This window comes from Lycium barbarum, chromosome 10 (genome assembly GCF_019175385.1).
Source record: "Lycium barbarum isolate Lr01 chromosome 10, ASM1917538v2, whole genome shotgun sequence".
In the NCBI taxonomy this organism is placed as follows: domain Eukaryota; kingdom Viridiplantae; phylum Streptophyta; class Magnoliopsida; order Solanales; family Solanaceae; genus Lycium; species Lycium barbarum.
The window spans coordinates 118,066,628-118,082,850 of NC_083346.1; the positions used below are offsets into that span (position 1 = coordinate 118,066,628).

The 16,223-nt window shown below is 34.8% G+C and overlaps 1 protein-coding gene and 1 pseudogene across 1 annotated transcript; one reads left to right on the forward strand and one right to left on the reverse strand.

The window, feature by feature from the left end:
• The first annotated feature begins 980 nt into the window (after positions 1-980).
• On the forward strand, positions 981-8,165 carry LOC132613923 (eukaryotic initiation factor 4A-3). The gene is made up of 8 exons (XM_060328219.1): positions 981-1,377; positions 3,758-3,998; positions 4,114-4,194; positions 4,850-4,957; positions 5,102-5,221; positions 6,012-6,179; positions 6,988-7,074; positions 7,721-8,165. The coding sequence occupies exons 1-8, from the start codon at positions 1,067-1,069 to the stop codon at positions 7,832-7,834; spliced, it is 1,230 nt and encodes a 409-aa protein (XP_060184202.1). The 5' UTR covers positions 981-1,066; the 3' UTR covers positions 7,835-8,165.
• A 5,114-nt stretch (positions 8,166-13,279) lies between these two features.
• Positions 13,280-15,047, reverse strand: LOC132615091 (MAP3K epsilon protein kinase 1-like; annotated as a pseudogene).
• Positions 15,048-16,223: the final 1,176 nt, after the last annotated feature.

Below are 16,223 nucleotides of genomic sequence, written 5' to 3' on the forward strand. Positions count from 1 at the left end.
AATGGCTATAAATTCCAGTTAATATTCAGATTATTACTCACGAATTTTTCTGAAATCCTCTATTCTTCTACTCTTCTTACAAGTTTTCTTTTCTGTGTGATATACTGCCATTGAGTGGTTCGCCGCTACCAGAATTTGGAGTACTACTATTTTGGTAAGATAATCGTTCTATCCTGGGAGGGGATATTCCATCAACCTCGAGTACTGTGAGGGGAATAATTTCCTTAAGGACACACTTTGAACTAAGTGGGCTCGATTATGTTCTGAATATATTTTTTTTTTCTAACACTGTTTCTGTTCATTTGTCCATTTTCTGTAATTTACTGGTTTATAGTTTTTACAGATTGTGTAATCTGCTTTTACTAAGTGTTTTACAGATTCAGAAACTTTATTTAGACTTATACAGATTATTTTTAAACAACAAATAATACTTCACACAGTACAATTTAAGTCGGTCCCTTCACATAAAATCCATACCAAAATACAATGTTTTTTCTGCATAGTATTTCATTAAACACGATTTTTTAAAAATATTTTGAATTGTCAATTATTATGAGTTGTGACTTACAATTTTTTTTACGTAGTTTCTGAATATGTAAATTTTATGTCATAAAATTCAAAATACAGTCAAAATAACAAGTTTGACCCACAAATCCGCGCTGTGCTACATAAATCGGAGCAAAGAGAGTAATTAATTATAGAATTCCGTTCCGTCTCATTTTATATGGCACTGTTCGATTTGACACAAAATTTAAGAAAAAATGACTTTTAAAATTTGTGTGACTGTAAATCATTTCCTTATAGATAAAAAGGGAATTTCAACGTTAATTATTTCTAATTATAGAAAAATCTCAAACTAAAAAGGTCATCAATTAAAGAGAAGTGGTCAATTCGGGTCGGGTCGGGTCAGGTGTACAAATATTACTCCACAAAGTACAACCTAAGTCGGTTCCTCTAAGCCCATTCACATAAAAATCATACCAACATACAAATTAGGGCTTCTCCATCTCTCTTATATCTCTCACAAAAAACACTTTTTTTTCTGTGTGGCATTTCATCAAACACCATGGAAGCAATGGCAACAGGTTCAGTAATTCCAGCAAACAGACGAAGACCACCAATGGAAGAAGAAAGATTAGTCTTCGAAACATCAAAAGGTGTTGAACCAATAACAAGTTTCGCTGAAATGGGTATTAAAGATGATCTTTTAAGAGGTATTTATCAATACGGGTTTGAAAAACCATCAGCTATACAACAACGGGCCGTATTGCCTATTATTTCGGGCCGTGACGTCATCGCTCAAGCCCAATCTGGTACCGGAAAAACATCCATGATTGCTCTTACCGTTTGTCAAGTTGTTGATACCAAAAATTCAGAGTATGTATTCTCAAATACCCTTTTATTTTGGGGAAAATTACGTTCTATATCTATTTTTTGAAATTATTTACACGCTTTAGCATATTTTAGGGGGGAAATTACGCTCTATGTCTAATTTTGAAAATATTTACGCCACGTAGCCCATACTTTGAGTTTGTTACCCGATTTAGCTCATATTTGTGTATAAACACCTTTTATACACTTTATACAAGGTATTGTGTTGTATTATATTATATAAACTGAAATATGGCTACTTGGCGTAGTATTTTATGTTGCATAATGTTCTCATTGCCTTTTCTCTTCTTTAGGGTTAGGTTTTTGAAAATTTTGGTAGGAATAATAGCACTTTTGGTCCCTAAATTATGGGTATATTACGATTTTGGTCCGTTTGACAAAGTGCATTTAACCTTCAATTAATCAAAACGTGTGTAAACCTCCATGATTGCCCTTACTATTGCCAAGTTGTTGATAGCAAAAATTCAGAGTATGTATTGTCGTTCTCTTTATTTTTCTTCCTAAGGGTTAGGTTTTTGAAATTTTTTGTAGGGATAATAGCATATTTGGTCCCTAAATTATGGGTATATTATGATTTTGCTCCTTGTGATATCTACGAAGCACATTTAACCGTCAATTAATTGAAACGTGTGTTAAACCTCCATGATTGCCCTTACTGTTTGCCAAGTTGTTAATTCCGAGTATTATTCTCATTCCCGTTTATTTTGTGGAAATTACGCTCGATGTCTATTTTTTGAAAATATTTACGCTACGTAGCCCATACTTTGAGTTTGATACCTGATTTAGGTCATATTTGTGTATAAACACTTTTTATACACTTTATACAAGGTTGATACATTATGTATAATGTTGCAATAATTTTCAAAAGCTGAATTTTTTTTTTGAAAATTTCTCCCTTTTTTTTGGTTCTTTAGGGTTAGGTTTTTGAATTTTCTTGTAGGGATAATAGCTTTTATGGTCCCTAAATTATAGATTTATTCTGATTTTGGTCCTAGTGATGTCTAACGAAGCGCATTTAACCTTCGCTTAATGGAAACGTATGTTTTTAGTCCTTTTATGCAAGAACTATGTTGTATTTGAAAAACCTCCATGATTGCCCTTACTGTTTGCCAAGTTGTTCTCAAAGTCCCTTTTATTTTTTGAGAAAATTACTCTCTATGTCTATTTTTTGAAAATATTTACGCTACGTGGCCCATACTTTTGAGTTGGTTACCTGATTTAGCTCATATTTGTGTATAAACACCTTTTATACACTTTAGACAAGGTTGATACATTATGTATGAGCCCTCCGGGTTATAATGTCGTAATAATTTTCAAAACTTGTATTTTTTTCATAATTTCACCTTTTTTTTTGTTCTTTAGGGTTAGGGTTTGAAAAAAATCGTAAGGATAATAGCATTGTTGGTCCCTAAATTAGGTGTTTTCTGATTTTGGTCCTTGTGATATCTGGCAAAGCATATTTAACCTTCAAATAATCGAAATGTGTGTTAAACCTCCATGATGACCAAACTGTTTGCCAAGTTGTTATACCAAAAATTTCGAGTATGTATTTTCATTTACTTTTTGCTTCTTTAGGGTTAGGTTTTTGAATTTTTTGTAGGGATAATAGCATTTATCCTTCAATTAATCCGAAAGAGTGTGTGTGTGTGTTTTTTTTTTTTTTGGTTATTGATGGTTCGAATGGAATGAAATTGATATAGGCCACTCATGAAGCAGACGTCAACTTGTTAGGGGTTGAGAGGTAGTGGTAGTTGATGTAGTTGTGTGTGTTCACATAAATATAGGTGCCGTTTGGCCATAAATACCAAAAACTTTCTCACTTTTGTTTTTGGAATTTTTGAAGTTGGAGTTGTGTTTGGCCATAGTTTCTGAAATTGTAGTTTTTGGTGAAATGTAGTGTAAAAAAGTGAAAAAATTTTGAAAAACAAGTTTTTCTTGTTTTTGATATTCCGGAATACAACTCCGGAAAAAAGTGAATAATTTTTATGGCCAAACGCCCACATAGTTCAAGCAGAAAGCATTCGAATGGAATGGAATCGATATAGCCGACTCATGTAACAGACCTCAGTTAGTTTGGGTTGAGGTTTAGTAGCAGTTGATGTAGTTGTGTGCACATAAACATAGTTCAAGCAGAAGCATTGGGAGCGGATGCACTTGTTGATATGCATCCACCCCTGAGGGATTCTTTCATTGTGAGTCAAGTTCGACCACGGTATTTTTTTATTAGAATATAATAAGGAAGTGGGGCTATTGGATTAAAAGTGGTTATTTCCTCTTGGCCACTAATAAAGTTCAGAATTTGTTTGCAGTTTGCCCCTTCATGATCACTTAAGAATTTTGGGTGATTGCCCATGTTTTTTCTTAGGGTGCAAGCATTGATATTGTCTCCTACGCGGGAGCTTGCAGCTCAGACAGAAAAAGTGATTTTGGCTATTGGAGATTACATTAACATACAGGCACATGCATGTATTGGAGGCAAAAGCGTGGGTGAAGATATCAGAAAACTAGAGCATGGAGTACAAGTAGTCTCTGGAACTCCTGGAAGAGTCTGTGACATGATTAAAAGGAGAACTTTACGAACTAGGGCCATCAAATTATTGGTTCTTGTAAGTTTATGGCTTTTTACCTTCATATTTAGCTTGTTTGCTGAATTTCTTTTTTCGGCTTATTACTTTTCCATTGACATATGTGAGGTCTTACACTACTTCTGATTTTTGTTAGGATGAATCTGATGAGATGTTGAGCCGTGGTTTTAAAGATCAGATATATGATGTTTACAGATATCTTCCACCAGAGCTTCAGGTGAGTTCACTGTTTTTATAAACTCATAAAAAGACTTCCATTCTTGCTTATTAGGTGATTATTTCTACAAAAAGTTATTGTTCAAGATGATCAAGTCGTATTACGAATCTTCACCTAGAACTGTCCGTACGCTGTTAAATTTTGTTATATGGCTACCCACCAGTGAATCTTATGCATTGTGCAGCTCCTTACTGATCCTTCATTGATCACTCTTTGTTGATAGTGTTTCCTGAATTGCAATTCTGTGTTGCATGCGGCCTACTGATGTCTACAGATTTTCTGTATATTCCTTACGTTTGATTTGCTTTTTCTGTTTTTAACTGTGTGATGTAGTAGTTTAGAAAATCAGGAATCCTGTTAGCTTTGCACGTCTTGTACTTTCTTTGAGGAAAAAGATGGGAATGAAAATTGTCTGGTTTTTGCTTTCTTGGTATAGAGCCCTCTTTTGCTGTTATGTATGATTCTTTGCTCTATAGAGGAAGAGAGATGGTCTGTGCCCTTCCCCCCCAACTACAAAATGGAACTGAAATTTTCATTAGATTCTTCCGCTGTGCTTTTAAGCATTAGACGTGTTCTCTCTCTCTCTCTCTCTCTCTCTCTCCCCCTCTTCTGGATACTTATATAAACATTTGACATATATGTATTGACTCTTCAGGTTGTACTGATTTCTGCCACTCTTCCAAATGAAATTCTGGAGATAACAAGCAAATTTATGACAGATCCTGTTCGGATTCTTGTAAAACGTGATGAATTGACTCTAGAGGCAAGTGATGATTTGAGCCGTTCTTTTTCTCACAGTCGCCCCCACACAGGAAAAGCAGAGGAAGTGTCACGATGATACTGAAGCAATAATTTCATTTGAATTTCTTTCCTCATGTTGGTTCTTTTTCTTTTTGTATTGTTGCAGGGTATCAAGCAGTTCTTTGTGGCAGTGGAGAGAGAGGAGTGGAAATTTGATACACTTTGTGATCTTTATGATACCCTCACCATCACCCAAGCTGTTATTTTCTGCAACACAAAAAGAAAGGTAACATTGTCACCTGGTTCTTTGGCTCCCAAGTGAATCGTAGTGGACTTCTTTTTTGATAATTCAAGTGAACTATAGTGGACTGTTGCCTTAAATGAGAGATGCTGGATTATTAGGAGTTTTTCTTTGATTGTTTTTGGGTTTTCTAGTTGTGAGTAATTGGACAGAGTTTGAAATCATTATGTTATATGTTAAAGAGTCCCTTTCGGTGAATGTAGTTGTCTGTAGTAATCGGTGAAGAAAGTTAAAAATATTTAGTCACCATACTTTAATGTATGAGGAAATGCGCTAATGAAATTGATCTGCGAAAACCGGGCTGTAATACACATTGCTTCTAATCCAGTGTTTCATGAAAGAACAAAGCATATAGAATCAGAGTGCTATGTCATTCGACAAAAGATTGAATTTGGGTATAAAGTCACTTTATCGCTCCAAAAACGAGTATATTTCCAACAAGTTAGGAGCATACAATATGTACACCCCACCTTTGGGGGGGGGGGGGTGTAAGAATGGCAACCTTCGGAAAATGTGAATAGCACATCCTGATTAAAAAATAAGGATATTCTAATTATGGAAAGGTTTAGAATACATGTAAATGTGTTATTGGGAGTACGAATTACTTTTTTCCCATTTTTGAATTACTTGCAGATACCATTTAATTTCCAACATGTTTGAGGAGATAACCAAGCAATTTATTCCCAAATCTCTTCTTTCTTTTTTTTTTCCCTTACAAATAGGGCATTTGCTTTTGTACCATGTCTTTCTAAAGGAAGTGTGATTAATATGACAGGTTGATTGGCTAACTAACAAGATGCGCGAGAATAATTTTACAGTCTCATCTATGCACGGAGATATGCCACAGAAGGAGAGAGATGCTATTATGGCTGAGTTCCGAGGTGGCACGACTCGTGTTCTAATCACAACAGATGTTTGGGCAAGGGGGCTGGATGTTCAACAGGCAAGCTCTATGTCCTTTACTGTTTCACAACCTGCACACCCTAGTTCAGTTCTCTAATTTGTGATTAGTTAATTGTATTGGCCGTAAGCAGCTATTACTAATTTCTGAATCTTTTTAAGTCTTAACAATCCAAGCTTACCTAAGCAGGAGGGGTAATTTGTTTTACCCGAGAGTTCTAATTGTCCTTGAAATATATGTAAAGATGAGGTTGTTTATGCTGGTAGATTTTGTTCAGAAAGTTAAGAGTGTTAGACTTAATTTATACTCGATATCCTGACCCACAGTGGCAAAGCACATTAGTATTCATTATTCAAGCAACTACATATTCATTAGTATTTTAGTATTCATCTTTACATAGAGTAAGTCACAACATATTCTATATTTGAAGGTTAAAAAAGCTATTTCTATCAAGGATAAGAATGCATTCCGGTATAATCAAGCAGCTATTTACTTGTATGCAAATACATTATCTGATATTTGATAACCTTGTGTACAGTCAAGAAGCTATTTTCCTACAGCAAATGCATTTCGGTATACCTGATTATTCCTATCAAGGATAAGAATGCAGTGAATATGATTTACAAATACAACAATGGGTAGAATGTTGACTTACTTTATACTCGATATCCTGACCTACAGTGGCAAAGCACATTGCCGTCTGAGTATTCGTATTTCTTTTGTCTCTTTGGCTGCCCCATCTAGGAGAATGTTTCTGCTGAACTATCTTTGGTTTTCAAAAAGATGTTGTATTATCTACAGTGACAAAGCACATTGCCGTCTTACATTTTGCTGACCGTATCAATTTCAGGTGTCTCTGGTGATCAATTATGACCTTCCAAACAATAGAGAGCTGTACATTCATCGCATTGGTCGCTCTGGTCGTTTTGGTCGAAAGGTATTTTTTTTTGTCTTTCCTGGCAAATCAATCCTTTAATTGTTATAACCTTTCACTTTGTCGTCTTCTGTTTTTATTGCTCACTATGACAATTGTGCCCATGTGGAGCAGCAACTTTAGCTCATCATATTATTACAAAAGCTTTAACGATGTTGTCTAGTATAATGTACAGTGTTTAGCAGATGAATATAATTACCCAACTCAAAATTACAGCTAAACAATGGCGTCGCTATAGAGCCTTATGTTTTACAGGCAAAGACCTAATTGTGGGTGGTATGACAGAGGCCTCATATTCCAAGCAATCTCTTGCAATTCCATTTGCTGAAGGAACTCTAATCTAATAACTTTGACAGAGCACTATGCAAACTGCTTTGTTTACTCTCTCAATTATTGACTCCTTAATAAAAAAGAAAATCTCAATTATTGACAATTGGCTCACTAGACTTACTCTACTTGCTTTAAATATCCTCCTGATTATTGTTCATTATGACGTATAAAACAAATCTGCTAGCAGATCTTACGGAATCATTTATTTGCTTGGGAACCTTCCAGATATTTCAACCTTTCTTACAAATTGCTATGAAAAGAACTTCTTCCATTACTCTCTCATTCATGTGATTAACTGTTTTTACATTGTGGGGTGCAGGGTGTTGCTATAAATTTTGTGAAGAGTGATGACATTAAAATTCTGAGAGACATAGAGCAATACTACAGTACCCAGATTGATGAAATGCCCATGAACGTGGCCGATTTGATATAAAAGACTGGAGGATTCAGAACATGCTTCTGTGTGGTTGCATTGGTTTGCCTTCTGAGTGGTTTGTATTTACCCAAGGATTCAAGTTTGTGATGGCGAGAAATTGGATGTTCTATTTATTGGTACTATGTGACATGTTGGCTTTCTTGTGCTGCATTTTGTTGCAAAGTGTATTATGGATGATCTCTTTTAGCGTAGGCTTGATCAAGTTTGTTACGAGTTTTGCTGAATTGGACATGGGTTGTGTTTTAATTTTGTTTTCTTTAAGATGTACAATCGGTGTCTGAATTTTTTCTTGAAAGTTGGGTGACAATGTGCATATTTTTCCGTTCTATTTCGACCTCTATGGGATGAAGAGAAGTTGTAACATTTTATCTTGTTCGATCAGGTTAATCTCGTAGTCCCAGTCTGCAGACAGACCTGAGTTGGCACTAAGGGTTCAAATCTATCCCCTCCCACCAAAAAAAAAAAAAAAAAAAGGGGGGGGGGGGGGGGGGGGGGGGGGAATTCCTGGAGCAGCTGAGCCGGGTTGCATGCCTCTTATTAAAATCAGTTTCTCATGCTCGTATTCACATTAAACCATATTATTTATTTTAGTCAAGTGGTCGATTGACGTAGAAATGCATCCAAGAAACTTGGTGCAAAGAACAGGTAGACTGACCTAGTGGAAAAATTAGAAACAGAAAGACTGACCTAGTGGAAAAATTAGAAATAGAAAGAAAAAAGAGAACTGGATCTGAAAATGCAACTGAATTATAATTTATATGGTCTCAATTGACAGATTGAGCAAGTTTCTTGTTCGCTTACCATCAAATAAGTATATTGAACAATCATGGTTAAGTGATAGAGGTGTATAACAGATGTTCTATTCCAAGTTTTATTGTACTCACTGTATTTGTGCAACTCTTTAAAAAGGGATCTAGAAACATAAAAGCGTTTTTGATAATTTATCAGCTTCAAGAAGAAACAAAAAATGGATGTAATTCTAACCACTTATAGATGATTCAGTATTTGTTAAGAAATGCACAATGTACAAATAAAGCTACTTGAATTAGTCCATAGCTCAGAAAGAAAAATCAAAGTGGCTCACAAGCTCGATATTCGCATCTCACTTTGTAGACACTGGGAAGATATAATTACACTGAAAAGAGGATTGAGGGCTTAAAAACACCCGAAGCACAACAAATAATGCAAACTAAGAAAAAAGACTAATTACAGACATGAAACCAAGAAAATATACAGATAATTAACAGGGAAATAGCCATCTGATAATTTACAAAACTGTGTTTATGTGGAGTGCTTTAAGCAAAGAAGTTGCCATCTGTTTGACCAAAACTTGGCCACCCGAACACTGTCCATATCTGCGCTCTTCAATCAAATTCTGAAGCTTTTGAGGTAGATCATTCGCCACAATAAGTTGTTTTGAACGCGGATGGTGTTATACACAGCCTGGTATAAAATATTTTGATTAATTCATCAGCAATATGCTTTAACAAAAACTAGTTACCATTCATGTTGCCAGGTGCTGCTGATAAACACACAACTTTTGAAACTTAAATCTTGAAAGGACAATCTCATGTCGTTAGAAGAGGTTGCCCAGTCACAGAAGGGATAGGGCAGAGAGTTTATAGGTAGAAGGCGTTCATCAAGTATATCATATGTCACTTGTTGCTATTGCAACACGGTCCCCTCTATAAAATAGAACTGATTGCGAGAGGAAGAATTAGTAACCAGAAAGTTACCAATGGGGAAAACAGTGAAGACCATTTAATCAACTGAGACGCTCTAGAAAGTCGCAAACACCATAATAGAACCACTCAAAAGCAATAATTTCTCACCTATATCAACTTGAGCAAATTCAGTCGAGCTATAGCATCTCGATGGTCAAGTCTAGAGACAAGCAATGGTGTTAATCCATTGACAGCAAGAGTTGTATTTATTCGAGATGATTTCCTGCACTAAAGCAGAAATCAACAATATACCATGAAAAGCTATTTAACAAAAAGTCAATAAGGTATATCCAACATGCAGGACTAGAGTGGACAAGTTCTGTTGTCCTATGTGGGCTTGTTAATTATTCATACAAAGAGTGGACAACAGGAATTCAAACAAGTATTACTTATATGAGTCAATTCCTGTCATTGAACTTGTAGGAAGTCCCTCTAAAGTAACTTTTGAATTTTTTTGAACAATAAAGTTATCAAATTATATCCATATTTCTAAAAAAGTAAAACCATCCATTTTTTGACATAAAAACCCCCTTAACTCATTTTTAAATTATAAAATCCATTTGAATATTTCTATTTTACTTTCAAAATGTGAAATATCAATTTGAATGATAATTTCAGAATATTGCAAAACTATAACTCAGTGGACAATAAGAGGATACAGTTGAATGGTAATAGAACTGAGCACAAAGCTTAACTATAGGTTTTTTAACTGATTGTAAATTATTCTCCTCGATATATAAAATTTTCAATAATAAAAGAAAATATTTAGTGCTTTTATTTTCTTGGAGGTGAACTTGTAATATTTTGATTTTATTTAAGTTTTATAAATAAGTGGATTACAATTAATGTAAACATTTATATTTTTAGAAAGCATATATACAACTAATTGTAAAAGTGTTTTCATTTTTGCGACGTCGTTATATATATAAAAACCGAAAATAATAATTACATGCATCATGAATTTATATAACATCTCATGTGTTTCAATTATGTCCAAGCACTTCTATTCAGTAAAATATTTAACTTCAGACTTTGAACAATAGAAAAATATCAGAATAGTTCAAAAGATGTTGATATAACAAAGAAAATCAGCTTATAGCATACTTAAAGTTTGAACGATTATAGTGTTTTATTCTTATAGCTTGAAATATTATTTGAATATTTCTATTTTATTATTAAAACTTGAACAAGAATTTTGGAGTATCTAAACATTGTGCCTAGGTAATGAGTTTTATAATTTATATATGGGTTAAGGGGTTTTATGTCTAAAAATGGGTTAATTTACTTTATTGAAACAAAGACATAATTTGATAATCTTATTGTCCAAAAAAATTTAAAAGTTACTTTAGTAAAACTTTTCTATAAGTTCAATGACCATTTGAGGAATTAACTCCCTATATTGAGATGGGTCAAAAAGAAGCACTGAGAGTACATTGCTCATCTAGTGGGTGTTATCTCCCGTGTTCAAAACCAGTATAAAAAAAAAAACTGAAACTGGAAAAACAGAAACTGGAAAAAACAGAAATTTCGAAAACAACAGAAACTGTTGGGGAGAAAAAAAAAAAATAATGTAGAAACATCCGAGACCACAGAATACACTGTGTGTCCTTAAGGAATTTAACCCCCTCACTGTACCCGAAGTTGCGGATTATTTCCTCTCAGGATAAAACGGATGTACCTGTCGCAGGAGTGGCGGTACCTCAAACGCCTACGACTTCGGCGAACTCAAATATGGCAACGAAAACACACGAAGACTTGATAGTTTATTTTTGTGAAAGAATGCAGATGCAGTGAAAAATTCAGTAGTCGAAAATTGAGGCATTGCCTCAGCTTGGTGGCTGTTCGGAAAGGCCATGCCTTTTCCGAAAAAATAAGAACGTTGGGAAATTTAATTTTTCCTTAAAAATTTTTATTAATTAATTTACGGCAGAAATAACAAAATAATTTCAATCAATCAGATCATCCAAATCCGAAGCCGAGCGACGACAAAGGCGCGAGGGGAGTCCCTCTTCTTGACCCTTTAAGAGCTAGAGGAAGTGCTTTCTAATATAAGCACATAACTTTCCCTTTCTACCACCAATGTGGTACAAGACTCACTTTGCTTTGAACTTCATTTTCCTTCCATTATCTTTTTTTTTTTCCCTCCATTTCTCATTCACACCAACTTAGCTAGCTTCAATCATTAACTAGCTTTAACAATAGACACCATTTAGAGACTACTCAAAAACAGCCTCAAAGTCAAATAAGCTGTGAAAAGATATATCAGCTCGATAAGAGGGCATCTACCAAGATCTCCAAAAATGTATCTAGCCAGAAGCACTTGCTTTCTTTTGACAGGTGAGTCTTGCCAGCTAAATTACTACCAAGCCAAAAATGGTCAAACTTACCATTATTTTCCTTTCGTTCCAACCAACCACGCTTCCGGATGTCATTCAGTTGTAGGCATATTCATTAACTTAAGTTAAACAAAGACAACCACACAACATTTGCAAGCAGCAAGCAGCAAGCAGGCAAAGTAAAAACTCGAAAAATGACATACGTGATAATTTTCAGGAAAGGCTCCAGTATGTGCAGAAAATGCTGCTCTGGATAGCTTTCGAAAAACTTGACCATTTTCTGTATGGCTTCCTTTTTAAGCAAAGCTTGTTCCACTTTCCTGCTTTCGTTGTCGTGTGCCAAATAAACAGCAATGGAATCTAATGCTGTGACAGACCAGAGTTCATCTTTAAGTAAGCTCAGGTATACATCAAGCCCACCATGAGCACGGAGCTGCTCTCTTGAATTACGTGATGCATGAGCCATATCACATAGAAGAGGTAATGCATATTGTTTCAATGGAGAACTGGTCATTATAAAATGAATCAAGTGTGGAATAATTCCATTTTCCGCAGCTTGCTCCTGTCATCTCTTATTGATCTTGCAGAGGTTGAACAATGCATGGAGAACCTGAAGCAAAGCAATAAGGAAAGAAACGATCCATGAACATCGCGCAAGTGTAGACTTAAGATATCATGTCGCAACTGAAACACGATAAGACAAAAGTTATACCAGGAACAGAGATCTTCCTCTGTATCTAGATCAAAGTATGGTTCTGATTTATGAGCCATTAGACAAGCACTTGTTACTAAGAAAATAACAAAACAGCAACAGCAGGTCCGGCTATTGTTGAGTGGGGGCAGTTGTTCCCTCTGTTGACTTGTCCAAGAGCCACAGCTATAGGCTTTCAAAACTTAACACACTCATGCAGTAAAAAGGTCATATAAGAAAGCAAGATAGACAGAAACTACTTATTAGCTTGGCCAATGTCAACATTGTTGTCTTCTCCATAGAGTCAAAAGCAAGCATTTCTTTGTTATCTGATATTTTCAGCTCAAACTAAGCTATAATTTGTGTTTCCTTTCATCTTCCTACCATGAGCATGTGATATTTATTTCTCTTTCTTTTCTTTTGATACCCACAAATAAAAATGTAATTATTTCTACTACCTTTTTTAGAACTGCAATTAACCTACTTTTATTATTGTTATTTTTAGTAATTCTGGATAAGATTAATATACTACTTTACAGTTCCCTCTTCTGGATATTTCAACTTTGAAGCAATTACTGATCATTGTTCTTTTTTTCTTTCTGAAAACAGGTTGTTGGGTACAGAATAATAAACTAACGGTAGAGAGAGATTTTTCTAGTTTCTTCTTTTCATTTTCTCTAACTTGCTTGTTTATCATTGCAGATTGTTACCAGTAAATAAGTAACATACTGGGAGAATTACAATTTATCATGTACTTCATGTTTGGTTCCACTGTAAAAACGTATGCATCACCAGGCACTCTGGATAACCCGTGAATTAAATGCATCATGATGTATTTGGGACACAAGAGGACCCTCTTTGAGATCAAGATTGGGTATCAAATACTTGATTGCATCTGCTCGCTGGAGATGTTCTAAGCAGTGTGGGTCTGTTGAAAGGTGATTAATGCATTTCAATAGCTGAAAAAAGAAACAAAACAAAAACAAAAAGGAAAATAAAAGAAAGGAACCATCATGAGCATAATTATGTGATAATAGTAAAAACATTGAAGCACAGAAACTTTCACGAGAAATGAAGTAACTTAAGAAGAATAGGGGGCTCTACTTTATTAAACATCTGAAAACGACGGCTAAGCAAACTTTGGCTGCACATGAAGGATTTTACGGTTGTGTCTGCTGCAGCAAATTCAAGCAAAAGGTCTGCTACCTTTTCCAAGTATTCCCTTGCAACATCAGCATTCCAGGGGGGAACCATGTGTGAAAGTATTCCAGATGATGCTGCACTTCCTGGTCTAGCATTTAACACTCCAGAACCAGACAATACACCTGATGCAGTCTGTGATGCAAGTCCAGAAGTTGAAGCAATTCCATCAGTAGAAGCCGCCCCTCCAACTTTCTTAGTCGCAGCTTTATGTGGACTTCTAGGCAATGACTCCAGGTTAGTATTTTTCCTTCCACGTCCAGAAATCTCTGTTCAGCCATCAATCGAGCATTTAGAGAAATCCTACCCAATAGAGAAGATGAAAACAAGAATCTGCTTGATGCTAATCAGAAGACAATGCCTTGTAAGAAAAGAGTATTACAAACATTTCAATTCTTTTCCAATTACAATGAGAGGCAGGGAGGTTCGCAGTTTCTACAGCAAAGGCAACAAATGAAACAAGCAGCTGAAGCATTACCTGCAAATTCAGCCATCAAAAAGTCCAAACCATTGGTTTTCTTTTCATTAGATGCATGTAGAAAAGGGAGTATACTTTCATGCTTCTCCAGTCCAGGAAGATTGTGATATTCAAGCTGACCCGAGAAATGGCGAGATGGGGGTCCTTCTCCACAAACTAAGAAGGGGCCGAACATTCTCTTGCTGAGTAGCTGCTGAAGCAGGAAACCCATATGATCCCCCTTCCATCTGTTTCGATACCCTGTCAGTTGATATTCTACTTGTATTGCCACCTCTTTTCTGTCTAAGGTCAATCTCAGCTCGAGAGAGATCATTCTTGTATCTGTCTAGGCTTTCTCGATCTTTTGTTACTAAATTCCCTAATTAATCAAATGATGTTCCATCTGGCAATCTTGACAGACCTGAAGCTTCCATTGTAGCATTACTTTATCGAGGTCTCTCACCATCCTGTCGAACAAATGGAGAATCTGGTGAATGTGAAGCTGAAGTATGCGAAGGTTCCTGCATTTCAGATGGCAAAACACGGTCTCCATTCTTACTTTTAAGTATATCTGACTGATCAGTTCCATAAGGGGGCATTTCAGTCTGCATAAATGAAGAATTGCCAGGGTCCAGTGGTCCAATCCATCAGGTGGGAACCCACCTCCACCAGATGCACAAGCTAAACGAGCTGCTTCATTCAAGCTGTAGAGAGTGTTGATGAGCCTGAGCAGAATTCCATTTTTAGCAGCTATACGGCAAAAAACATTTCTAGGGGTAGACTTCTGAAGTTTAAACACCTACCAAATGTTAATATTTTTTTTTTGGTAAATAATTTTTTTTTTTTGTCAAATAAAGTTATGTACAGATGCTCAAAAGGAAATAGATATGAGGAATTGAGTATTTTAAATATTTTATTATAAGTAACTACGGTTTAGTATTGAAGAAATGAAATATTTTCAGGTACATACATCTAGATCATATAATTTTTATATTTGAATATGATTTCTTCTTTATTCTTAGTCCAAAATATTTATCAAACTGAGAGCGTAAGAGTGTATTATCTCATGTTAGATCAACGTAATGTTTATATAATAATTTAAGTGTAGGCGAAGTACGAACTATATTTTTTGGACGCCTAAATCATTTATATAATATAATGTTTATAGAAAAGGGACTTTCTTGATATATATTTATTATTTCTTGTGGTTTCTACAGGCTGATTGGTCTCTTGGATCCAAATTAAAGCTGATAAAGTTGAAAAACAAGACTGGAAACTTGAACGAAATATTAATCCAGTAACAAGTCTAATTAAGAGTATTTAATTATTAGTGCCCCAAAAGGGTATTTTAGGAATATTGTTGAAAGATTATAATTTAAATAAGTTTGGTTGTAAAATATTAAAAAGAACGAAAGTAAGTGTAATATCTGAAACCACGAGAGAAATGAGTGTTATAAGTTAAATCATAAAGAAGTATCTGAAATTATCCCTACATTATTTTTAAAAAGTAGTTATTTATGTGACACAGCATGCTACTACGAGAAAATAGGATTTTTGTGTGTTTAGCATATTTTGAGGAAAATAGTAATAAGTAAGTGATATTCTAGTGCTAAAAAAAATAAAAGTAATATTTGTAGGCAATTCTTAATACATGAGTGACTTTTAGAAAGTTTACTCCCTAAAATTATAGGGAGTGTAGAAATTAAATATATTTCAAGGTGGAGTTATAATGGTGGTTATGAGTTTGACTAAACTTAATAATTTTAGCTCAATTTTTGTATCTCTGTTAAAAAGTTCATTTAATATATACAAATAACCTATTCAAAATCAAATAATCAAATAAATAACAAAAAGCTATGATTCAAAACCTAAAAACTAAAAACTAAAAACTATGGCTCTGTCTTTAGCTATTTTTATTGAGTCACCAAGTACATCGAGATCTATTTTGATAAATTAAAAGTAATTTTTTTATAAAAAT